At 42.5% G+C, this 25411-nt stretch overlaps 1 protein-coding gene across 7 annotated transcripts in view; it reads left to right on the top strand.

The window, feature by feature from the left end:
• slc2a15a (solute carrier family 2 member 15a) overlaps positions 1-25411 on the top strand; it is a 57184-nt gene that overhangs the window by 7865 nt on the left and 23908 nt on the right. For 5 of the 7 annotated variants that reach the window (XR_009790886.1, XM_061790573.1, XM_061790574.1 and 2 more), the window contains 8 exons: positions 12188-12348; positions 15423-15547; positions 15959-16104; positions 18421-18553; positions 19100-19287; positions 20488-20598; positions 20675-20776; positions 24141-24216. Coding sequence is in view for 6 of the 7 variants with exons in the window: in XM_061790573.1 (XP_061646557.1) it covers positions 12188-12348; positions 15423-15547; positions 15959-16104; positions 18421-18553; positions 19100-19287; positions 20488-20598; positions 20675-20776; positions 24141-24216 (1042 nt within the window). In the remaining variant the exon portion in view is untranslated. Of the gene's footprint in view, positions 1-11867; positions 12015-12187; positions 12349-15422; positions 15548-15958; positions 16105-18420; positions 18554-19099; positions 19288-20487; positions 20599-20674; positions 20777-24140; positions 24217-25411 lie in introns of those variants that run through there. The other 2 variants (XM_061790577.1, XM_061790576.1) reach the window with 2 other exon arrangements.

Genomic DNA, 25411 nt, shown 5'->3' with positions numbered 1-25411 from the left:
GTCATCTGCAAACTTCAGGAGTTTGACAGTCGGGTTCGCTGAGGTGCAGTCGTTCGTGTAGAGAGAGAAGAGCAGCGGAGAGAGGACACAACCTTGGGGCGCCCCAGTGCTGATGGTGCGTGTGGATGAGGTGGCCTCCCCCAGCCTGACCTGCTGTGTCCTGCCCGTCAGAAAGCTGTAAATCCACTGGCAGATGGCAGGTGAGACGCTGAGCTGGAGAAGCTTGGATGAAAGGAGTTCAGGGATGATGGTGTTGAACGCTGAGCTGAAGTCCACGAACAGGATCCTCGCGTAGGTCCCTGCACTGTCGAGGTGTTCTAGGATGAAGTGCAGTCCCATGTTGACTGCATCATCCGCAGATCTGTTCGCTTGGTAGGCAAACTGCAGGGGGTCCAGCAGGGGACCTGTGACACTCTTGAGGTGGTCCAGCACAAGACGTTCAAAGGACTTCATGACCACAGATGTCAAAGCGACAGGCCTGTAGTCATTCAGACCCGAGATTGCAGGTTTCTTGGGGACTGGGATGATGGTGGAGCGTTTGAAACAGGATGGAACTTCGCACATTTCCAGTGATCTGTTGAAGATCTGAGTGAAGACTGGCGCGAGCTGGTCCGCGTAGACTTTGAGGCAGGATGGGGACACGTGGTCCGGGCCTGCCGCTTTGTTAATCTTTTGTTGTTTGAAGATGCGTCTCACATCCTGTTCATGGATGGTTAACGCAGAGGTCAGAGGTGTGATTGTGGTCGCGGGTGCGGCCGGGTTGGTGTGTGGTGTGAAACTGTCCTTTTCAAATCTGCAGTAGAAGGTATTCAAGTCGTTGGCTAGTGTGCTATTGTTCTCAGCTTGGGGGGATCGTCGCTTGTAATTAGTCAGCGACTGGAATGCATGCCAGACTGATTTAGAGTCGTTTGCGCTAAACTGTTTTTCCAACTTTGCTGTATAGATCCTCTTTGCAATGTTAATTTCTTTGGTCAGCTGGTTTCTAGCTCGATTATACAGGGCCCTGTCCCCGCTCTGATATGCGTCCTCCTTAGCTTGGCGAAGCTGCTTACGTTTAGCAGTGAACCACGGCTTATTGTTGTTGAATGTGCGAAATGATTTTGTTGGTACACAGACCTCTTCACAGAAACTGATATAGGATGTGACAGTGTCCGTATATTCATCCAGGCTGCCAGCTGAATTTTCAAAGACACTCCAGTCTGTGCAGTCTAAGCAGCTTTGAAGTTCCATCTTGGCTTCATTTGTCCACTTTTTGACTGTTTTCACTGTAGGCTTCGCACATTTAAGTTCTTGCCTGTACGTCGGTATTAAGTGAATTAAGCAGTGATCAGACGAGCCCAAGGCTGCACGAGGTATAGCACGGTATGCGTTTTTTACCGTGGTGTAGCAGTGGTCTAAAGTATTATTTTCCCTGGTAGGACAGTCGATGTGCTGCTTGTATTTAGGGAGTTCGTGGTTGAGTTTAGCTTTGTTAAAGTCCCCGAGAATAATGAGGGGTGAGTCGGGGTGTTTTTTTTCAATTTCGTTGACTTGATCGGCGAGCGTTAGCAATGCGGCGTTCGTGTTAGCTTGAGGCGGAATATAGACGCCAGCGAGAATGAATGATGCGAACTCACGTGGGGAGTAGAATGGTTTACAGTTTAAGAATAGCGACTCCAAATGCGGGCTGCAGTGTGTGCTGAGCACCGTGACGTCCGTACACCATTTTTCGTTGATATAGAGGCATATCCCGCCGCCCTTTGTTTTCCCCGATGATTCCATGTCGCGGTCCGCTCGATGAATGTGGAAACCGGGAAGCATCACAGAGCCATCGGGTACAGCGTCGCAAAGCCAGGTCTCCGTGAAGCACATGGCCGCGGAACGTCCGAAGTCTTTACTGGTCTTTAACAGAAGATGAAGCTCGTCCATTTTGTTGGGTAGGGAGCGTACATTCGCGAGGTGGATCGACGGGAACGCCAATCTGTGTCCTCTCTTGCGGAGTTTCACCTGAATGCCGGCTCGCTTCCCTCTGTGGCGCCGCTTCCGTCTCCATGCGCCGAAAACCGCGGACGCCGCTCCGGTGAGTAACTCGGGGAAAAAACTGAGCGGATATTCGAAAGTTGGTGACAGAAAGTCCGGAGTAGACTCCTTGATGGTTAGCAGGTCTCCCCTTGTGTAAGTGAGTCGTGCAAGGTCTCCAAAGACGGACGAAAAACACAAAAAACACAAAAACAAAGACAATACTAGAGAGCGCATTACCGAGGCGACCACACTGGTAGGCGCCATCTTCTCATCTCTTCAATGAAAGGTGTGACTAAAATTTTGTAAAATGACCTAAGAGTCAGACCCCTGCGTCAGGGCCCCATTAGGGCAAGACTAGAAACAAGTGTGTGTAATACGGAAAGACTCAAAACAAATCTGTCTGTGATGTTCACTGGGCCCCATGAGGACAAGACTGGAATTGTGTCAGTCACGTAAATTGTTCTCTCAATCAGGGGTCTACCACAACATCTGATGAGTAATTCTGCCTGAACAGATGTATCAGAAAAGTCAAAATGTGACAAGTAATATACTGTACATTTCCAAATGAAGTTATTTAAGACTAGAAGAGCTCCTCCCTGGGAAGGTTTTTTAAAAAATGTTTCACACCTGTGACCGATAGGATCGGACCATCAGAGGGTCTCGCTGCACAGCCTCATGCCCCTCTGCCCTTCCCAAGGAAGACAGACATGCCTGCTTGGGCTTGAACCTCCGCTCCTTAACAGAATCAAGTCAGGCAGCCACTTTTCAATGTATTTTAAAACTCTTATTTCGAGTCTTGCGTAACGCCATATGCAGTAATGGTGGCTCTGTGAACGAAAAAGTAAAGGCCTACAGAGGTCTGTAAACCAATCAATGTTTCTCAGCAAAGCCCAGCCCCTCAAAGTGATCCTGGTAGCTCTAGGAAGACCCTAACTACCACGTGGAACTACATACCTACCTACTACAACTTTCTGTATCCTGGTAGTTTTTTTCGGTGGTGACACAGGGGGAACACAAGCTAACAGGGTAGCTTAGGAAGTTCCTGCAAAGGTTCCTGTGGTGGGAAAGCCCTTATACACATCTGAGTGACGTAAGTTTTGGTAATTAAATCACAGTTTGGAAAAAAAGAAACACGGTGCAGACTGCTCTATCTTGTGGGACATTGCCTGGCATGCCCCACTAACAGAGTTGCCATTCTGCATAATAATGTGGAGATGAAGCCGAAGTGGATTTTGTTTTAGTAAGGGCCACTGATTATCATGTCAACTTTATGAAAGTTCAACTTCCAAGTCCGCAACCATCTACAGTATAAGTTTACATGCTTGACAGAGTTAGGCCCGCCGCACACCAAGTGACGGGGCCGAACTCGACTGGACTGTTGTGTAGTATGCAGGGTTCTGTAGCTACTTTTCATGAAACATTGACCGTCAGCCGGTAGTTTTGCTGGTGAACAGCAAGGCATCATTGCCGCCAATCAAAAATGTTGTATCTCAACAAAAATTAAGTATCCGGGTACTCGGCCAGTTTCACTGACAAACCATATACTATATAGATTCCACACAGTAAGGCCGGATCCCAAGTTCGAAACCATAACCCCAGAACTGTGAGGAGGATGTGTACAAGATTTACAAGATTTCAATTATATTTGCATATGTTCATTTTGATAAAAAGTCCTGGTCTAAAAGGGTTAAAAAGGCATTTGTCATGAGTTGCCCATACATTTTATGTTTGAAATAAACAGTTAAGGCATTAAACTAGCATCACTTGAGGAGCTTCCTCCTAGGCAGTGATTGTGCCGGAAATGGCCACGGTCCGAACATGGTTGTCGGTATCTCTCACCCCCTTTTTGGGTCCCTTTTTCTCCCTGCAGAATTGAAAGCTATGGAATTTACTAATTGGTATTGTGAAGTGACATCTCATGAATAGGAAACAACCATGAATTACTTGGGCATTCTTCTGTACAAAGCTATGGGATCACAACATTTCACGTTTTTAGATAATCCAGATTGCGCTAGCATGAAGCAGAAACCAAACATCTTGGTGGATTTAGCAGAACTTGGCCATGGTGAGAACTTGATGTAATGAAATCCATGGGCAAACAATTCTGTCCAAAAAAATATAAGCTTACAAAATGTTAAGGCCTCCAAATAAGCCCAAAACATGGGCATGGCCGACTACACAGGGAAGGGGTTAATAGCAATGGTGATCTTTCTATTCCAGCCTATTTCTATTCCAACTTCAGAACTGAAAAATATGAACAAATTTGTCAACCATGACTTGCAACCAGTGTGCTGATTTTTAAAAAGGGCCTCTTAAATAGGAATTAGGGCCTATTTGAAAAACGAAAACAAAAAAGCACTAGACCAGATCAGCCTGGAATAGACTGGCCGTTCGGGAGGTGTACCGAATTTGCCATTTCCCACCCTGCCCATGGTGGTCTCTTTGCGCAAAAGAGGGAATGGGATGCCCCTACCCTCAACATCAGTATGGCCCTTTTCTGACAGTGTTCTGTGACAAATATATCATGGTAGTTCTGCCGATTGCAAGTGTGTCCAAAACCTTGGAAACAGACCTTATTACTTCTCCAGTAGTTTAGCTGGCATCAGACAAGAATGTTTTGGCAGTCAGTCAACTTTCAGTCACTGTGTCTATTTTAAACTGAACAATGGTGCCATTTACCATCCTCTCGTTATCTTAATCGGGCTACTCTATTTTTAGCGCTTTCAAGAGTTCAGATTGGAGTTTATGGAAAAAACAATCTTTCAAGTTGTAGTATGTAAGGCATCTTGTTATACTTCAATTTTGTGTGTGTAAACATAGAGCTGGTTTGACCAGTTGCATCACTTTTTTAGGGGAGGCTTCAGTCACACTATAGTGTTTTAAGAGTAAAAAAAGTTTCATGACCACCAACCTCATCCCACAGCGGCCCCCAGATCCACCCCCACCCTGCCATCGACAAAATATCTTCCGGGTGCGACACTGCCAATCCATAAAACCTAGTGACGCTGACCAGGCTGACCTGGATGTAATTCACCAAAAAGTTCTAGTTTCATCTCATTTGTCCAGTGAACATTCCCTCAGTGACTTTGTGGCTTGTTTTGTTGCTATATTTTGGCAAATTATAGTCTCATCAAGTTAATTCTGTTACCATTGTGCGTTTTCTTGTTTTTAATGGGAGAGTACCAATATTGAAGCCTGTGTGCAAGAAAAATAACGCTGTACCAACTTTGAAATATGTAGCTCGGTTGTGTTATGGGGCTGCTTTGCAGCAGGGTGTTTTAATCCTGTGCAAGGTAGAATAAAATGTCAAGACTATCAAGACATTCTGGAACTAATTGAATCGGAAAGCTTGGTCTCAGTCATGGGTCCTACAACCGAATAAAGACTAAAAACGTTCAAGTAAAAAAAAATGGTAAAACTAAACAGTGACCTATTCTGAAATGGCTTTCAATGAGCCCCCATCTACATTGTATTAAACATTTCTGGAACGAGTTTTAACATGCAGTCTTGAGAAGGAACCCTTTAAACCAGAAACATCATAAACCAGTTTGCTCATGTTGTTTGCCAAAATACAGTACCTGTTGACAGGTATACAAGTCCTATTGAGAGTTACAGAAATAGTTTGATTGCAGGCAAATTATTGTGCACCAACATATTAAGTTAATGTTTTGCTCCAGGTAAGTTTTATTAGTTTGTTTTTTAAACACATGCTGTTTGCTCACAAAACAAAAGAAATGCATCATGAGTTTCCACAAATTTGTATACATTATTACTTGCGGTATGTGTTTCAAGAACATTTGGGAATATAGTATGTTGCCTAAGCGTACCCTGAAATAAAGTGTATCTGATTAGCGTAGCCTTTGAAGCATTTTCAACACCGACAGTATATTGCTTTGGCATGGAAGACTCCACTTCAAACTGCATGCATGTTTTTTTACATAGAGGCATACAATGGAACCTTGGTGCACAAACGGTCCCCTTCACGAACAATTAGTTTTTTTTTCCGAAGAAATATTGCCTCTGTTCACGCAGTAGTTTCTGTGTTTTTGTGGTTGTTTTTCTGATTAAGCCTCCATTATTAAAATAATTTAAAAAAAAAGAAAACTGCTGTCTATAATGTTATTAGTAAGCTTAATCGTAAGAGTGTTGACAAAAAGAAATAAACAGCTAAACATTAGAATGGTGTTTGAGTTTGTGATTTTGTTATATATAGTTATATAATTAATATCCTCATCTTGTTTACAGCTAGTGCTGTCTTTTGTTGTCTTCTTTTCCTATATTAAGTAGTTATCTTTTCACTCTCTCTCCTTTGTTTTTTTTCTGTCACTCCCCTTTAAAAACTTTGTTCTGTTCGACTGAAGTACTGTAATTCTCAATAAATATTCATCAAAATAAAAAGAAACCACAGCTTAAAAAGTCCACTGTGAAAAAGTAGAACTGTTCTGGCATAAATGGGATACAAATCTTCCTTTCTGTTTGACCTTACAGCCGAACGGGACAAACAAACAAACAAACAAAAATAGCCAATGCCGGAAGTGGACGGCTAGTAACTAGGTTTAAAAAGAAGGCAATAAGCAAAGCCAGCAAGTATTCACTGCACCGAAAAAGGTGAAAGTCTGCCCGGCTTCCACCTTCAGGCCATGATACCAGAGATTGCTGGTAAGACTTGGGGTGTATTCACACCTGCCACATTTGGTCTACTTTAAACGAACAAGCAATTGTTTTCCCCTTGATCCGGACTTTTTGTGCAAGTTTGAATACAAACAAGTTAATCCTGGTGCGCACCAAACTACTACTTTTTGAAGTGGTTTCAGTACTTTTTCCTAATGGACTTGGTGTGGTTCGTTTGTTGTGTGTTTGTGGCCTGAATACTAATTGGTCTCAATCTGACCAAACAAGTCAATATCTCATAGTCTATAATGATAGTGAATGTTGTACGTCATACCTGATCCACCGTCTTCAATATGAAGACAACCCTTCAACAGAACACCTTGTTTACCTATTGTAACAAGCTGTGGGCCGTGACCGAAACAATAAGATCGCGGATGCAAGCAGCCGAAATAAGCGTCTTCTGCAGTGTCCGGGCTCTCCCTTAGCGATTGGGGGAGAACCTCAGTCATCTGGGAGCGGCTCAGAATCGAGCCGCTGCACCTCCGCATTGAGAGGAGCATTGAAAGGAGCCAGTTGAGGTGCCTCGGGCATCTGATTAGGATGCTCCCTGGACGCCTCCCTGGTGAGGTGTTCCGGATACATCCCACCGGGAGAAGGCCGTGGGGACGACCCTGGAGAGAGTATGTCTCCCAGATGGCCTTTGAGTGCCTTGGGATCCTCCAGGAAGCGCTGGATAAAGTGGCTGGGGACAGGGAAGTTTGAGCTTGCGTGCTTACGCTACTGCCCCCACGGCCCAACCCCGGATAAGGAAAATAAAATGGTTGGATGGATGGATGGATATTTGAGACGACAGCAGAATGGCACATGACCAGGGAGACCCAATCACAATTGTCAGGTTTAGAAGGAGGAAGTGATATGAACGAAATTATGAGCTTTTGTGGCTATTTTTCAAATGTAACTAGAAGTGTAATCATGAAAATTTCTAAAAGCAACTGTATGTAATTTAATGACACATTTACAAACATTTTGTAATTAAATTATGTAATCTCATTACATTTTAATTAGTTACTAACCTATAACTCTAACTTTTTTTCAAAATGCTTTTATTTTGCAATTTTGTAAAAAAAAAATAAAATAAAAAAAAAAAAGTTGAAACACTTTGTCATATTTGTCATATGTCATAAGGTGTGATTTACAAGGTGTCAATCATTTGTCGTGCACTCGCAAGCTCAGATCTCGAGTTGGCCAACAGCCTAGCAAAAATTCAAACTTCAAACTGATAACATTGTGTTATAGTAACACACTCCATTACGAACAAGGTGCTTTTCTGTGGTAAGAAGGTAACAGGTCAGTGTGAGGCTGCTGGGGGAATGCCCGCTATAAGAGTGTGCTGATGAGTGCATTATATATGGTTTACACCTCATAAGTCACATCTTCTGTCTCTGATTGGTTGTTTTTCCTCAAGTGAGGTAGAAGCCCAAGATGTGGCCAGAAACAACAGATTTTTTTCCAAAAGTCGTCTTTAATCATGTACCATGTATTTAATCAGGTGGCGGTGGCATACTAGAATGAAAGTGTACAACTTTTTCATAACCGGTAGGGGCCAGTGGTATATTGGAATGAAAGTATACAGCTTTTTCATAACCTCAAGATGGTAGCATACATTTATAAATGAACGGGTTTTTTTTTTCATTTTCCCCTATACCTACATCGGGTACGGAGAGTATTCAGACCCCCTTACATTTTTCACTCTTTGTTATATTGCAGTCATTTGCGAAAATCCATCCATCCATCCATTTTCTGAGCCGCTTCTCCTCACTAGGGTCGCGGGCGTGCTGGAGCCTATCCCAGCTGTCATCGGGTAGGAGGCGGGGTACACCCTGAACTGCTTGCCAGCCAATCGCAGGGCACATAGAAACAAACAACCATTCGCACTCACAGTCATGCCTACGGGCAATTTAGAGTCTCCAATTAATGCATGTTTTGGGGATGTGGGAGGAAACCGGAGTGCCCGGAGAAAACCCACGCAGGCACGGGGAGAACATGCAAACTCCACACAGGCGGGGACGGGGATTGAACCCCGCACCTCAGAACTGTGAGGCTGACGGTCTAAGCAGTTGGTCACCGTGCCGCCATTTGCGAAAATAATTTAAGTTAATTATTTTTCCCCTCGGCGGCACGGTGGCTGACTGGTTAGAGCGTCAGCCTCACAGTTCTGAGGACCCGGGTTCAATCCCTGGCCCCGCCTGTGTGTGGAGTTTGCATGTTCTCCCCGTGCCTGCGTGGGTTTTCTCCGGGCACTCCGGTTTCCTCCCACATCCCAAAAACATGTATTAATTGGAGACTCTAAAATTGCCCGTAGGCATGACTGTGAGTGCGAATGGTTGTTTGTTCCTATGTGCCCTGCGATTGGCTGGCAACCAGTTCAGGGTGTACCCCGCCTCCTGCCCGATGACAGCTGGGATAGGCTCCAGCACGCCCGCGACCCTAGTGAGGAGAAGCGGCTCAGAAAATGGATGGATGGATGGATTTTTCCCCTCTTTAATGTACACACAGGACCCCACGTTGACAGAACAAAACAAAATTGTAGAATTTTTTGCAGATTATAAAAGAAAAACTGAAATATGCAGCCGTAAGTATTCAGACCCTTTGCTCAGTATTTAGTAGAAGCGCCCTTTTGACCTAATACAGCCACGAGTCTTTCTGGGAATGTTGCAACACACCTGGATTTGGGGATCCTCTGCCATTCCTCCTTACAGATGCTCTCCAGTTGTCAGGTTGGAGGATGAATGTTGGTGGACAGCCAGTTTCAGGTCACTCCAGAGATGCTCAATTGGGTTTAAGTCAAGGGTCTGGTTAGGCCATTCAAGAACAGTCACAGTGTTCTGAAGCCACTCCTTCGTTATTTTAGCTGTGTACTAAAGGTCATTATGTTGGAAGGTGAACCTTCGGCCCAATCTGTGGTCCTGAGCACTCTGGAGAAAGTTTACGTCCAGGATATCCCTGTACTTGGCTGCATTTATCTTTCCTTCGATTGCAACCCGTTGTCCTGTCCCTGCAGCTGAAGAACACCCCCACAGCATGATGCTGCCACCACCATGCTTCACTGTTGGGACTGCATTGGACAGGTGATGAGCAGTGCCTGATTTTCTCCACACATACCGCTTAGAATTAAGGCCAACAAGTTCTGTCTTGGTCTCATCAGACCAGAGAATCATATTTCTCACCATCTTGGAGTCCTTCAGGTGATTTTTGGCAAACTCCATGCGGGCTTTCATATGTCTTATACTGAGGAGGGAATTCTGTTGGGCCACTCTGCCATAAAGCCCTGGCTGGTGGAGGGCTGCAGTGATGGTTGACTTTCTCGAACTTTCTCCCATGTCCCAACTGCATCTCTGGAGATCAGCCACAGTGATCTTTGGGTTCTTCTTTACCTCTCTCACAAAGGCTCTTCTCCCCCGATTGCTCTGTTTGGCCGCACGGCCAGCTCAAGGAATGGTTCTGGTCGTCCCAAACGTCTTTCCTTTCAGGATTATGGAGGCCACAGTGCCTTGCCACAATTCTGTCTCTCAGCTCTTCAGGCAGTTCCTTTGACCTCATGATTCTCATTTGCTCTGGCACGCACTGTGAGCTGTAAGGTCTTATATAGACAGGTGTGTGGCTTTCCTGAACAAGTCCAATCAGTATAATCAAACACAGCTGGACTCCAATGAACGTGTAGAGCCATCTCAAGGATGATCAGAAGAAATGGACAGCACCTGAGATAAATATGAGTGTCATAGCAAAGCATTTGAATAATTATGGCTCTGTGATATTTCAGTTTTTCTTTTTTAATAAATCTGCAAAAAAATTCAACAATTCTGTTTTTTTCTGTCAATATGGGGTGCTGTGTGCTTAAATATCCATCCATCCATCCATCTTCTACCGCTTATCCGAGATCGGGTCACGGTGGCAGTAGCTTTAGCAGGGACGCCCAGACTTCCCTTTCCCCATCCACTTCATCCATCTCTTCCGGGGGGATCACGAGGAGTTCCCAGACCCGGACACCCTGCGGAGGAAACTCATTTCAGCCGCTTGTATCCGGGATCTCGTTCTTTCGGTCACGACCCACAGCTCGAGACCATAGGTGAGGGTAGGAACGTAGATCGCCCGGTAAATCGAGAGCTTCGCCTTTCGGCTTAGCTCCTTCTTTACCACAACCGACCGATACAAAGTCTGCATCACTGCAGACGCTGCACCGTTCCGCCTGTCGATCTCCCGTTCCATTCTTCCCTCACTCGTGAACAAGACCCCAAGATATTTGAACTCCTCCACTTGGGGCAGGATCTCATCCCCGACCTGGAGAGGGCATGCCACCCTTTTCCGTCTGAGGACCATGGTCTCAGATTTGGAGGTGCTGATTCTCATCCCAGCCGCTTCACACTCGACTGCGAACTGCTCCAATGAGAGTTGGAGGTCAAGGCTTGATGAAGCCAACAGAACCACATCATCTGCAAAAAGCAGAGATGCAATACTGAGGCCACCAAACCGGACCCCCTTTACGCCTCGGCTGCGCCTAGAAATTGGTGACAAAGGGCAGCCTTGGCGGAGTCCAACCCTCACCTGAAACGAGTCCGACTTACTGTCGGATATGCGGACCAAACTCTGACTCCGGTCGTACAAGGACTGAACAGCCCGTATCAGGGGGTTCGGCACCCCATACTCATGAAGCACCCCCCACAGGACCACGCGAGGGACACGGTCGAACGCCTTGTCCAAGTCCACAAAACACATGTAGACTGGTTTGGGCGAACTCCCATGCACCCTTGTGGACCCTGCCAAGGGTGTCGAGCTGGTCCACTGTTCCACGGCCAGGACGAAAACCACACTGCTCCTCCTGAATCTGGGATTCAACTTCCCGACGGACCCTCCTCTCCAGCACCCCTGAATAGACCTTATCAGGGAGGCTGAGGAGTGTGATCCCCCTGTAATTGGTCCCCCTTCCTAAAAAGCGGGACCACCACCCCAGTCTGCCAATCCAGAGGCACTGTCCCCGTTGTCCACGCGATGTTGCAGAGGCATGTCAACTTAAATAATTTTAGCAAATGGCTGCAATATAACGAAGAGTGAGAAATTTAAGGGATCTGAATACTTTCTGTACCCATTGTATGTCTAATGCGCACTATTAACTTTTGACAATTTTTGGGGGATTATACACAAGAAATTGCGGTAGATGAGTATTTGATTTGGGGGTAGCTCAGGGTTTGTATTTCCAAGGTGTGATACTGGTCCGTAGGAACAAGGAACGTGCAGGAAGCGGGAGCATGAGCAGGTGCTTGATGGCGTGGTTGGCGTGGGCAGCGAGAGAAATGGGAGGAAAACTAGAGGCACAGGAGAACACAAATGGATGAGTACATGTGCAGGTAGGCAGGTAATCAACTTACACACAAGAGTAGGAATCACAAGAGTCAGCCATAATTGTTTTAGTTTATTTTTTTTGGTTCCGTGTATCTACTCAAGTCTCTCAAAATTTCACCTTTGTCATGTCACATTATGTATTAATTCTTGAGCTAATCTTACTTCCTTTTTGCCTCAGTATATAAAGGACTTCTACAACAAAACAGCAGTGAGCCGCAATGGAACTGGACTCAGCGGGGAGACCCTGACGCTGATGTATTCACTCACTGTGTCTGTATTCGCTATTGGCGGGCTACTGGGTTCTTTAATTGTGGGTGTGCTGGTAGCTCGCTTTGGCAGGTAAGACTTTTTTCACATACATATTGCACAAAAGTCCAAATATTCAGATAAGCGGTATATTCAACAAAAGTTTAAATATATATTTACCAAAAGCCCTATGCATGGACATATGCATATGCCAGCTTGTGGTGTGGGAATGTAAACCTCACTCCCCTACACCTTACGAGCTGAAATACCTGGTGGACTGTGAGTCTGGGCTTTTAGTCAACTAGGCTAGTGCTGTCAACTCTCAAGCAGTGAGGATGTGTATTTGAGGGATTGAGCGCTGGCTTGGGTTGTCGCCCAAATATTTTTGGGGGATGGGTGGGAGGGTGAATCAAGCATGACCGTGCTGATAGCATACAACAATTTCATATGGTCACTGATGATGTAGTGGCACATTTGCTTGACTTCAGTGCAGGCAGCGTCGGTTCAGTTCCCACTCAGTGATAAGTGTGACTGTGAGTCTGTATGACTCTACAGGTGCCCTGCAACTGACTGGCGACCAGCTCAGGGTGTAGTTTGCTTTTTGGCCAAAGTCAGCTGGGATAGGCTCCAGCACCCCGCAAACCTGAACTGGATAAGCGGTGTAGAGAATGGATGGATGGAAGGATAGATAGTTTTCATGAAGTAAAGATTGACAGTGATGAGTTATGATAGCTGCAAAATATTTTACTTAAAAGTTTAAATTTTTTGTGCAACAATCAGTGGCTGACAAAACAGGTCATTCCTTTTCGATGAGTTCGAAAGAAGACTTATTTTTCCCAAATAAAACCAAAGCATAACAGGCATGCATCTGTTTACATGTATTCGGTTTTTAAAAATGTTTGTTTATGCTTCTAAATGCTGTACTTAACAGCAGGATAACTTCAACTTAATATCAGCATTGCTGCACCCGCTGAACTTAAACTCAGAGTGGCCAGATCTTATAGTGGGGCCTCCTAACCCTCTTCCACTGGAAGAACTGCATTTTAACATCCTGCCTGGCATCAAAATCCATCCATTCTGGCCCCTCAACACTGATTGACTGAAGGCTTTCTTACAGTCGCTGCAGCATAAATGGCTTAGATGAAACACGCACATATGTACAGCGGCTGAAATAAGTATTTAACACGTCACCATTTGCTCACTAAATATACTTCCAAAGGTGCTATTGACCAGAAAATTTCATCAGATTTGGGGAGCAAACCAAGTAATCCATACATTCAAAGAAAGTAGAACAAATAAACTCAGAATTTGTGTGTAAAATGTGAAATGGCACTTGGAAAATGTATTGAACACATGTAAGGGAGGTGCAAAAAGGCATGGAAAGCCAAGACAACACCTAAAATGGATCAATAATCAACCAGCAATCCAGCTCCCTGTCAGTACTAATGAATATCAGCTGGTTCGGTCCTAATAAATGACTTAAAAAAAGGTCTCATTGCCAAGGTGTGAATCAAGACACATCTCATGATGCGGGCATCATTTGAATTTGAGCGATTCCAGTTCCTTCATTCGATTCCGGTTCCAAACGATTCTTGATTCCGATTCTTTAGGGGGCTGGGTCAAAAACGTTTGCATGGTTTAAATAAAGGGTGTCCAAATTATGAACATCCATTTTCTTAGCAGCCCGCAGCATAGACTAAAATGAACATTTGACTCGAGGTTCTTTATACCCAGTATCAAACCTATGAACTAACAGGCAATGAGTGGGGAACTAAGGCAATGGACTTAATATTCATTAATTAATGTTTCAGCTAAACGTTAAATATAGCAATGTTAAAATAATTAATTTAACAATGCTATATAGCTGCCCCTGTACTCTCAGTCTCATTCTCGAGCAGTGGTTCGTTAAGTAAACTTCCCGACACGCATGAGCTACGCAGGATGACCACCAGTTACACATACAGTATGTGTGCGTATGTAACTCTGGAGATCCTGCGCCTCCTTCCACAACTATGTTTGAATCTGTAACACCACCATGGTACCGGTTGGAAGTTAAGTGCGCTCACGGCTGTGCTAAAAGCCGGGACCGCTAACTCAGCGGCGTGCACTCTCTTTTAACGTCTCCGAGGAGTGAGGTTTTAATGTACGTTCACACAGTGCGAGCTGGTATCCGTTACACATACCCTTAAGGTTGCCTTACACCAAGCGACTCGGCCAAAGGTTTGGTAACTGTTTTAATGGGTGGCTGATCAATCAGCCAGTGGTTTTGCCACGAGTCAATATTTGAATTACAGTTGCACAATGCAGCAACTAGCCAATCAAAATGCACGTAAGCTTCCACTCAGTCTCAAAATAAATTACCTGGTTTTCAGTGAGCAATAGATAGAACGGCCGCCGTTCAAAGCCATAAAATAGAGTATATAAAGTATCAATATTGTACATTACAACAATGCTTAAGTATATTTATAATGTATAATGTTCTCATGGATGAAAAAGCAAAGCTTGTGGTCAAAATGTACGTGTGTGGGTATGTACTGCGTTGGGTATGAGTGGGTCAAATGAGCGGCCTCTTGTAAAATATCCCCACTCGCAGTTTTATTCTCGCCTTAAGTATTAATCTATCTTTTTATGGTTCAATAAATGTGATAAAGTATCATATACTGTACGTGTAACATGAAACGCCTACATCAGGGCCTGCATATATCCAATTGCTCAATGTGTGGGGGTATGACGGCAACTGTCATTTTGTTTGTGATGATCCGGTCCAATCGGGCTCGACCACCTCGTGCAGTGTGCGGCAGGCCTTATTGTGGTTCTATGTTGAAGGATCTTTTTGTTTTGGAAGTAAGTCTAACTCTTTGGGTAGCAGCACTGCACAGTTCTTTTAATATCGCTTTAATATAAGTTAAATCTGAGTAAAATAGTAAGTAGTCGAAATCTGTCACATTAGCTGGGCTAACTATCACTTTTCATCTTCTGGCAAAGCCATCTTGAGCCATGACAAAATATTCTCAAGACAATTAAATCATAGTCTGATCAAAACTATAATACATTTTCCAAATGCCTTTGGGAGAGTAGTGTGCTGGTTCTAAATGTTGTATGTTCTGATTTACTGTATATTCTTCACATACTGCTTATTATATTGTATGTTTGTGGTGTAATTTCAGGAAGGGCACAGTGGTAAAAACAACAGTTCTGGTGTTTTTTGCTGGTTCACTCATGGGCTTTAGCAGAAGTTGTGGTTCACCTGAGATGGTCATATTGGGTCGTTTCATCACAGGAATTCACTCAGGTAAACACCTCTTCACATTACACACAATATAAAAGTGCTATACTATTACAATGCAAAACACATCCCAAAAACCTCCGTACATGGAACCCTTTCTACAAAGGCACCATCGGTTATTGCAGTCAGCTACATAAGTTTTCCTGCGGAACAGTTGGTAGTTTTTCAAAATAATAATTAAAGTAAATGAATTGGCATTTGAGTACTTTTACTGTTTGATGAATAATATTGTAATTAGCAGAAAGATAATGATGATAAAGCAAATATCCGCCATCTGCCATCAGATGCACTGTAAATGTTTCAATAGGCTCTTAATTTAGCTGGTTGTTTTTAGGTGATTTTACTAATGAGCTGCCATTTTCTATGTACATTTAGTCAGGTCTTCAATTAGGTCATGTGTCTTTCTTTTTACTACAGGAATCTCTTTAAGTGTAGTTCCAATGTACCTTGGTGAGATAGCACCAAAGAACCTCAGGGGCTTTCTGGGTTTGGTGCCAAGCATCTTTATTGGCACAGGAGTCTTCGCTGCCCAAATCCTTGGACTACATGAACTGTTAGGAAAGGTATGCGGTAAAACAATAAATCCTGGTTAACATTCCGGCTTGTATTGTGGAGGCGCCAACAAGTGTGTTGGCACCGTCTGTCCTATGGGGGATACCAGAAGGCACACATGGTGACGCAGCATGTCAGCATGTGTACCTGTTGGAGAAAACATTAGTTGATGTAAATGCTAATCCTGTGCAGGACAGTGATTAGGTTTCATCCCTGCCTCATGGAAAAATCTAACAAGGTCCCCAATAAACAGAATACTACCCTTCGTCACAGTGCGAACAAAATGACAGCACAACACAAAACACACATGATGACTACGAACTACCAAGAGGGAACAAAAAAAAAACAGACAACTAATGTTATCAATACTATTTACAAAATGCTGCTAGGCATGCTTGGATGCTCAGGGTCAACTTCCCAAGCAGCGGCAATTTCTAAATACAGTAGTTGTAGCTATTTACATGGTTTTAAAAAAAAATAAAAAATCATTATTGTTAGTAGTTGTTTGTGTATTCTTGTAGCATAAGTGTAGTTGTATACCTGTTCTATTAACTTGTGCATCATTGTGTTGCACCCTATGTTAGTGTTCTGTTTATTGATTCCACTGTGTTAATTTCTGTGTTTCTGTGTTAATTCCTCAGGATGTCTATGTATAGTCCAATTTCAAGTTCATTGAGACACTTACCATATGCCTGGATCAGACGACAAGACAAATAGGGTCTCTCATGATGACACTGTCAGACTACTGCCATAAAATCTCACCGTGTCTCGGTCAGACACTGGCAACACTACACAGCAGACTGTATATCACAAGATCACCGTATCCCGTCTTTTACACAATCAGTGGGCTTATCTTGTCAAATCAAACACTGTTGGGGGAGGAGGGACCGGAAAACATATAAACGCTACCAGATACAACCATTATCATGGTGGGTACAAAAATAATGACATGCGACAATGTACTGTGTTGAAAAACAAAACAAAAAGAGGAAACAAACGTATGCGGTGTCGTCCCTGGGTGCTCCGGAGCGGACGTTTTGGGCTGTCCATTCTTCAATGAGAGCTTGAGGTAATGTTCACCTACTTTTAATACCGTTAACAAGTAGCAAAATAACGCTATGTAGCTCGCTAGTGCTAGCACCAACATTTATATGTAAACATGCTGGCATTCTGTTGATTCATGCGCAACGGTTTTGGTAACAATAGTGTATGTGCATGCAAATTAATGTTGACTACGGCGAGCAAGGGGGTAAGATGCGTCATTTCAATAGGCAATCCTAATGGTCGACGTCAAGGTGCGCTGTCAGAGGGTTGTCGTTCATATGTCACACTACACAGATGATCCATCCATCCATCCATTTTCTCAGCCACTTCTCCTCATTAGGGTCGTGGACGTGCTGGAGCCTATACCAGCTATCACCGGAGGCAGGGTACACCCTGAACTGGTTGCCAGCCCATCGCAGGGCACATACAAACAAACAACCATTCACACTCACATTCACACCTACGGGCAATTTAGAGTCGTCAATTAACCTATCATGCATGTTTTTGGGATGTGGGAGGAAACCGGAGTGCCAGGAGAAAACCCACGCAGGCACGGGGAGAAAATGCAAACTCCACACAGGCGGGGCCGGGGATTGAACCCAGGTCCTCAGAACTGTGAGGCAGATGCTTTAACCAGTCGCTCACCTTGTTGTTTCTGTATTGTAATTGGGTTTGTATTTTAATTGGTTTCTAATTTTGGGGGGGCACCAAAGGGGAGTCTTGCACAGGGCGCCATTACAAGCTATATGACTGCCAATGTCATGGGTGTGTGTTCTGGTTGTTGTCTTCCCCCTGTCTCGTGCACACCCTTGCTCCTGAGAGCATCTTCCCCACCTGTGCCTCGTTCACCCTAATTACCCCTTTGCATTTAACCTCATGTCGCATTCTTTCTGGTCGTCAGTTCGTTGTACCTTGTTGTCACGTTCCAGCATTCCTTGTTTCCACGTCACCGACTCATCGTAAGACTAGACCCTGTTCTGATTATTGACCTTGCCTTTTTGCCTCACGTTTTTTTGGATACTGTTGCCTTTGCGGATTGCCTTCCTGTGTACCGACCTCTGCCCGTATATTAAACCTCTCTTTTTGAAAGTGTCCATCCATTTAAATTGGAGTCATGCATTTTGGGTCCTGTCCTTTGTTCCGTTCATGACAGCCAATGCTCCTAGTGTATGAAGATGGAGAAGATGGATCAGATGCTTTGAGCATCTGATCCAACAGGCACAAAATTGACCATTTCAAATAAAAGTGATAATTTAACGTGTTAAATTTATATTACATTGCAGGAGGAACACTGGCCTCTGTTTCTCTCTGTGGTGGTGGTACCTACATTTATCCAATTGATGCTGTTGCCGTGGTTCCCAGAAAGCCCCAGATACCTGCTGATTGAGAAGCACAATGTCCATGCCACAATCACAGGTCAGCGGGACACATTGCCATACACGAAACACATGCTGATGAGTGATTATCACAGGTACAAAGGAGTATTTAGCTCCAAGGACTTAACCTTTGGTTTAAACATTTTCATTGTAAAAAAAAATATACATATATTACTTACAGTAAATTGAAACACTCACTCTCTTACTTTCTAACAATATTTTTCTCTTGATAAAAACATTGTTTTTCCCCTTTCTTCTAAGTGCCCTAAACAGTTCTTTGTGCACTGATTGCAACGACAGGGTTGCATTTCTTCAAATAGTGGCCTCTACTCTAATATTGCCGTGTCCCACTAAATTGCTGGGTGTATTGTCCACTCGGACTAATAAACGCCTCATTCCAAATAGATGGCTTCTTTATTTCCCATGCAGGAAAAAGATGACAGGTGGTGCCACTTGATGGCTTTAATTACCTTTACTATGGCACCTTTAAAACTATTTTTTTACTTGGGGATCTGTAATGTGCTTCGGTAAGATTTTTTCTTTGTATGTGGTATTGTTTTGTGATGCCGAGTATCTCTTTCCCTAGCTCTGAAGTGGTACAGGGCCAATTGTAACATCCAGGCTGAGATTGAAGAGATGCAGGAAGAGCAACGTTCGTTGTCATCTGTGAAGACACTGTCAGTGTGGAATCTCCTCCTTGATGATACAGTCCGCTGGCAGGTCCTCAGTGTGGTGGTCATCAACATCGGCATGCAGCTCTCTGGCATTGATGCTGTAAGAAGTTATATGGACCCACGTTCTGCACCAGCAGATTCACCTATTCGCTAATTTTAATTTTTTAGATGTTTTAAATTTATTCCCCATTTTTCTTGTTTGTTTTTTCGAGGAAACCAATCCCGAAACAGCTAATTGCTAGTTAATCCTTGCTAATTCAAGAATGTTTTGGGTTTAAAATGATTGTCAATTATATGCGTATTTTCCCTACTCGCGGTCCGGCCAGGTCCACATCCCCCCGCGACTATGTATATATTAGTGGTCGGACTCGCACCCTAAAACCCCAATCGCTATTCGTATTTGCAGTAACGAATGCGGATCCCTTGCTGTACTTTGGCCACAGGTGGAATCCTGGGGGTGTTTTTCGGTCGTCATCGATGGCATAAATCCTCACTGATCAACCTGCCGCCTTTTCAGATAGCCTGCTGGCTACCTAGCTGCTCTAGCATCATGTTGTGCTGGATCAACTTTCTTCCATTAAATCTGCCGCCGTGCGGCGATCGCTTTCTCCAGCGATGGCTCCTATTTTGCTTCGGTGGTGGTGCTTCTCCTCATTGGAGAGTTAGGCTAAATGTAAGCCTCCTGTAGCTGAGAGGTTTTTTTTTTGTTTTGTTTTTTAAACAAACTATGGAGATCTCTGTGAAGCTACGTGTGCATGTGCAGAAGGAATGAGCACTAAGTCAAAATGGCAGCACTGTAATATTCACTATACACTAAGTAAAAATGAAGTAAGAAGTGTTTTATTCTTTGACTCGTTTTGATTCGAATGCAAATATACACACACACACATACGTATGCCTCCATTTTTCAAGGCTCAAAAATTGGAGCATTTCAACTCTTCCTGATTTTTGTGTTTTGCCAGAGCATCGTATGACTTTTCTCAAATTTCCCCCCCCAAAAAACTGCTGCTGAGATTAATCCCTGTTGCTGTCTGTAACCATTGAAATGTAAACCAGCCAATGCCAGTATAAAATCTCTATAGTCAGTGATTTTTCAAGAAATAAAACATTTAAAAAATGCATGACATAATGTAAATTCTCAGACAATTTTGAAATCCCATCTAGACTCCTTTTTTTTTTTATTCTAAAAAGAGAACTTGTCCAGTGACAAGGAGGGTCCATGATCCAGCACCAATTGTAATGGATATTCTGAACATCCACCAAATGTTTGTATTCATACAAATCCTATGTTTCATTGTAGATCTGGTTCTACACCAATGACATATTTGAGAACGCGGGAATCCCTACGCCAGAGATCCCATACACGACAGCAGGCACAGGAGTAATAGAGATAATTGCTGGACTCATTGGGGTATGCTTACATTTGTATGCAATTTAAACCAATTTGAAGCATTTAATTCACTGACAATGGTGTTCTTCTTCTATAGTGTTTCACCATAGAGAAGCTGGGGAGGAGGCCTCTTTTGGTTGGGGGTTTTACCATGATGGGCATCTGCAGTGCTGGGATAACATTTACCCTAATTTTACAGGTGAGTGTTTGTATCCTTCGGTAAAGTATTCAAACAAATACTGTTGATACCGTGTTAGTTGGTCCAGACTTTGAATATGTAGATTACTAATCTGAAAATGTGTGGTTGGATATTTCACTTTAGAAAAAAATAAATTAAAAAAATGTATATATACAGAATCGTCACTAAAATAACTGATGAGACTGGAATTAATTTAAAGTTATATTCTGAGGTCGCTTTGCCAAAGAAATATCAAAGCGATGAAAGCATTGTGGCTCAAAATGTGCTGCCCAGTGACTAAAAAAAGGTTTGTCGCAGTTGCAGGTCATGGATCTTCCAAAAAAAAAGTACACTACTTTTCAACAAACAATATGTTAACAGACTTCAGTGCAAAATGAGTCTTTAAATAAGAAAAAAAAGATAATAATAATAGAGATAGGGGTTAGGTTTAGTAAATAATAATAATAAAAATGTACCCAAGAAATTCAAATTTACCAAGGGTTAACTGAATAAATATGCTATTCCAGAGTGAAAACACGAATTGCAATTAATGGAAACAAATACAGTTTGGACATTAAAGACAATAACATTAGGCTGCAAGCGCTGACTTTTAATTTTAAAATCCCAGTCAATATCGTGAATTTTTAAGCAAGGGCACGGCTCCATTATATTGCTTGAGTATTGGCCAGTCGTGCGCGGTTGCAAACTGCAACAAACTATTCTGTTGTGAGTTTCCGCTTGATTTACTTCTGCCATTTTTCATTGTGGTCATGCCAGCCTCCAGTCGAAGTCCAGGCAGCCGTTACGATTGTTAATTCTAAGTAGTACGGTAACACGCCAACATTCTGCGAGAGCCAATTTCAAAATAAAAGTCTCACATATGAATACATTGGACATCAAGGCCATTTAGACTTTTTTTGTCAAGTTGTCATTGGTGCGCATTGCCAGCGTGTTACCGTAATGAACAGTCAACGCTAGCGTGACTTTCACGTTTCGACCTCAACCTAGCCTGCTGCAATAATTGTTCATGCAGTGTTCATACTCGTAAAATATGGCTTCTCGTTTAACGTCACTTTCCCTGAATAAAAACATCTCCAGAGAGAGGATGTTGATCCCTTTCTTAGGTGCTAGCTCTAAATTTTGCTGTACATACTTCCCTAGGCATGACTGACTCTCATAATTCCACCGAGAGTGACTGAGAGGCTCACATTAGGCAGCTTAGTGAAGTCAGAGCCATCTATTCACCCTATGGGCCTGACTGACTAGGTTGAGAAAGAGCTTCATATGTAAGTGGCCACATTTTAAATGTAAAAATTTGTAGACGATCAGGCTCATTTAATCGTGGCAGCCAAAATCGCGATCACAATTAAAATTCCATTAATTGTGCAGCCTTAGTTAAATGTCTCCAATACTGAAAAAGCCATTGTCCAAGTCCTAGTTTTAAAAAGTTATGGATCATTTAAAATTTTAGGCCATAATAGTAAAGATAATCAGAAGAATAACACACTAATTTCATTGCAGTCCAATACAAATGTAATCTAAAAATGTAATGTAATTTCTTAAACTGATAATAGCTCTGATTTACTCCAAGACAAACAACTTTATTCATCAATAAAACGAAATCAGCAGTAAACTTATAGGCTAAACTACTGATGGTGTTAAAACATAGCATTACACTAATTGACAAAGTAATTGTGTAACTGAGGTATTCAAACTAGAAATACACTGATTAAAGAACAGCCATCCTTTACAATGTGTGAAGTTTTGCATCAATCTTATCACACCTTAAATTCTGCCACAGCATCATAGAGCCCACTGGTGGTGGCCCACTGAAATACACTTTTTGCATGATGGTAAAGACAAAAGTGCATATAACTGTAAAGACACAAACAGTGGCGGACTGGTTTGCACATCTGCCTTCTCCTGACTGATACCTTTGAACAATGAAACCACCAATAAGTGTTTTGGGATTGGTTTACCCCAACAAAAAGAAAAACAAAAACAAAAATTTAAAAAAAAGTGTGTATAAGCACAAACAAATCATGCAAAATAAAACCTACAAAATAAATCACCAAAAGAAAACACCTGAAAAAAAATTATTTTGATAATAAAGTATATTTTAATTACCAATAAACGTCGTAGTTCTGTCCTTGGTGTGAACTATTTAATAATATAACAGTCACAAAAACCCTTTAAGGTAAAGAAAACTAATTCTGATTTAGCAATTCAATGACGCATCTACCTAAATATTGAAAAGTATCGGCATCGGTATTGCTATTGGCGATGCTTGGCCAGTATTTACTAGGTACTGGATCGATACCATAATGTGCAGTATCATGCACAACTACTTGTGAGCCAAAGTCATTTTGGATAAATTGTACTTGTTAAAATAGTTTGAACGTAACATACTTTTACTTTTATTTGCATATTTATGTGAAGAAGAATCAATCCTTTTACTCCATTACAATGATCGACATGCCACTTGTTACTTTTATTTATCCATTATTGCCTGTGTGATCTATTTTTAGACTTCATCATCGACTTCCGCATTGGGCACCGTTGCGCTAAATGACAAGTGTTATTTGACCCAAATTCACCAATCAGACTGCACAAGGCAGTCACATGACCGCACACAAACCTTCGTGGGCCAATCAAAGTGACTCATTTTGGGTAAAAAAAAAAAAAAAACAGCCACGCAGACTCCGAAAAACAAGCGGTTTAGCGTAGTCTTAAATTATGACTGCTCAAATGTGGATATTTCAGCCCACTTTTAACTTGAGAAAACACTGTGCTGGAAGTTGCAGATCTCTCGCTTCCCCTCTCTCTCTCTCACTCTCTCTCTCTCTCTCTCTCTCTCTCAATACATTCTTAATTCAGGCATTTAAATGAATTAAGCAAACAATGTTTCTTTAGGGCCCAATACATCTGTTGATGGTTTTTAGGCAATTCAAAATTGAAATGGTGGCAGGTGTGTGCGGACTCCCTTATATTATTAAGTTTTTTTTTTTAATTTTATTTGACATCCATGCTTTTTTTTTTAATCATAAGTTACGAGTTAATCTTTACTTGAGGAGTTTTTTCACAGAGTACTTTCTTACGCTAACTATTATGATGATGATACTTGGATTATTTTTTATCTCATCATTATTAAATATTTGGAGGACTACTTTTTACTTTTACTTGAGTCATATTATTCGGAAGTAACAATTTTCTTATTTAAGTACGATATTTGGCTACTCTACCTACCTCTGTTTATTCTATTCTATTCTATTATTCAGAGCCACATCCCTATAAGAAAAAATGGAAAAAGCTAGATGTGTTCCAATGTATTTCCTACTGAGTCACGTTCTACTTCTTCCTGTTTGACAGTTTTCTCTTTCTCCAGACTCATTTATCTTTAATGCATTATGTGAGTGTTTGCTGTGTTGTCGGCATCATCGCTGGATTCTGTATCGGCCCAGGCAAGTTGCTCTTCACTATAAGTTGATTGGCAAGTTTTCAACAACACTTTGACGTTTGGTCAATTAGGGCCTTATTCTCCCAGGTGTATAAGAGGGAAAAGGCACGATGTTGTGTGCTTTTCTGACTGTGCAGATTCTCCCATCCAGTTAAGTCCGTCATTTGATCAAAGAGGCTGTGAGTCAGCGAAAACAGCGTTTTAGTCATGATAATTATTGGTGGAGAATGTCAACGCTTTATGACCATTTTTCATTTTTGTTTACAATGGGACATGGTGGACGACTGGCTAGCACATCTGCCTCAAAGTTCTGGGGACCGGGTTTCAAATCCCAAACCCGCCTGTGTGGAGTTTTCTCCAGGCACTCCGGTTTCCTCCCATGTCCCAAAAAGATGCATGGTAGGTTGATTGGAGATTCTAAATTGCACTTTGGTGTGAATGTGAGTGTGAATGGTTGTTTGTTTATATGTGCCCGGCAATTGGCTGGCGTCCAGTTCAGGTTTGCCCCGCCTCTCGCCCCAAGATAGCTAGGATAGGCTCCACCACATCTGCGACCTTAGTGAGGATAAGCGGAATGGAAAATGAATGAATGAATGAATGTTATAAAATCATTTAAGTTCATGTTTTATGAAAATGCAAAGTCCACACAGCTGAAGCCAGTTTTGAACCCAGGTCCTCAGAACTGTGAGGCAGATGTGCTAACCAGTTTCCACCGTGCCGTTTCTATTATAGACTATAATATTGTTTCTCATGATTTTAGCTTTTATTTTCATTTGTTTAATGCTCATACCATTTTTTGAGGATGAATAAGGAAAAAAAATGTATTTAAAGTACCATTTAACTACTTACTGCAATTCAATATAATAATAATAATTCTTTATTATTATTATTTATTTATTTGTTTACTATGGTAGAGTTGATTGCATTGCAGTGACATAAGTGGTGTGTCACCTAATTCACTGTCTCTGTTTGGTATATAGCTCTGTAAAACAAAACATACATGGTAGCTTTCCCGCATTGGACGGACATTGTATGTACAGTGTGAGTCATAAAAATATGTTCAGTGTGTGAAGTAAGACGCTAGACTGAATGATTAACAGACATCAACAGACTTGTAGACTTTGATTAAATCTTTTGTGTAGGCCGGAATTACAAGTTGTCAGTCAAAAAACATCCCCTGTGGTGAGGCCAGTGGACGG

This window comes from Phyllopteryx taeniolatus, chromosome 11 (assembly GCF_024500385.1).
Source record: "Phyllopteryx taeniolatus isolate TA_2022b chromosome 11, UOR_Ptae_1.2, whole genome shotgun sequence".
In the NCBI taxonomy this organism is placed as follows: domain Eukaryota; kingdom Metazoa; phylum Chordata; class Actinopteri; order Syngnathiformes; family Syngnathidae; genus Phyllopteryx; species Phyllopteryx taeniolatus.
The sequence above is the reverse complement of the archived record's forward strand: the minus strand, read 5'-3'. Positions and strand labels throughout refer to the sequence as shown.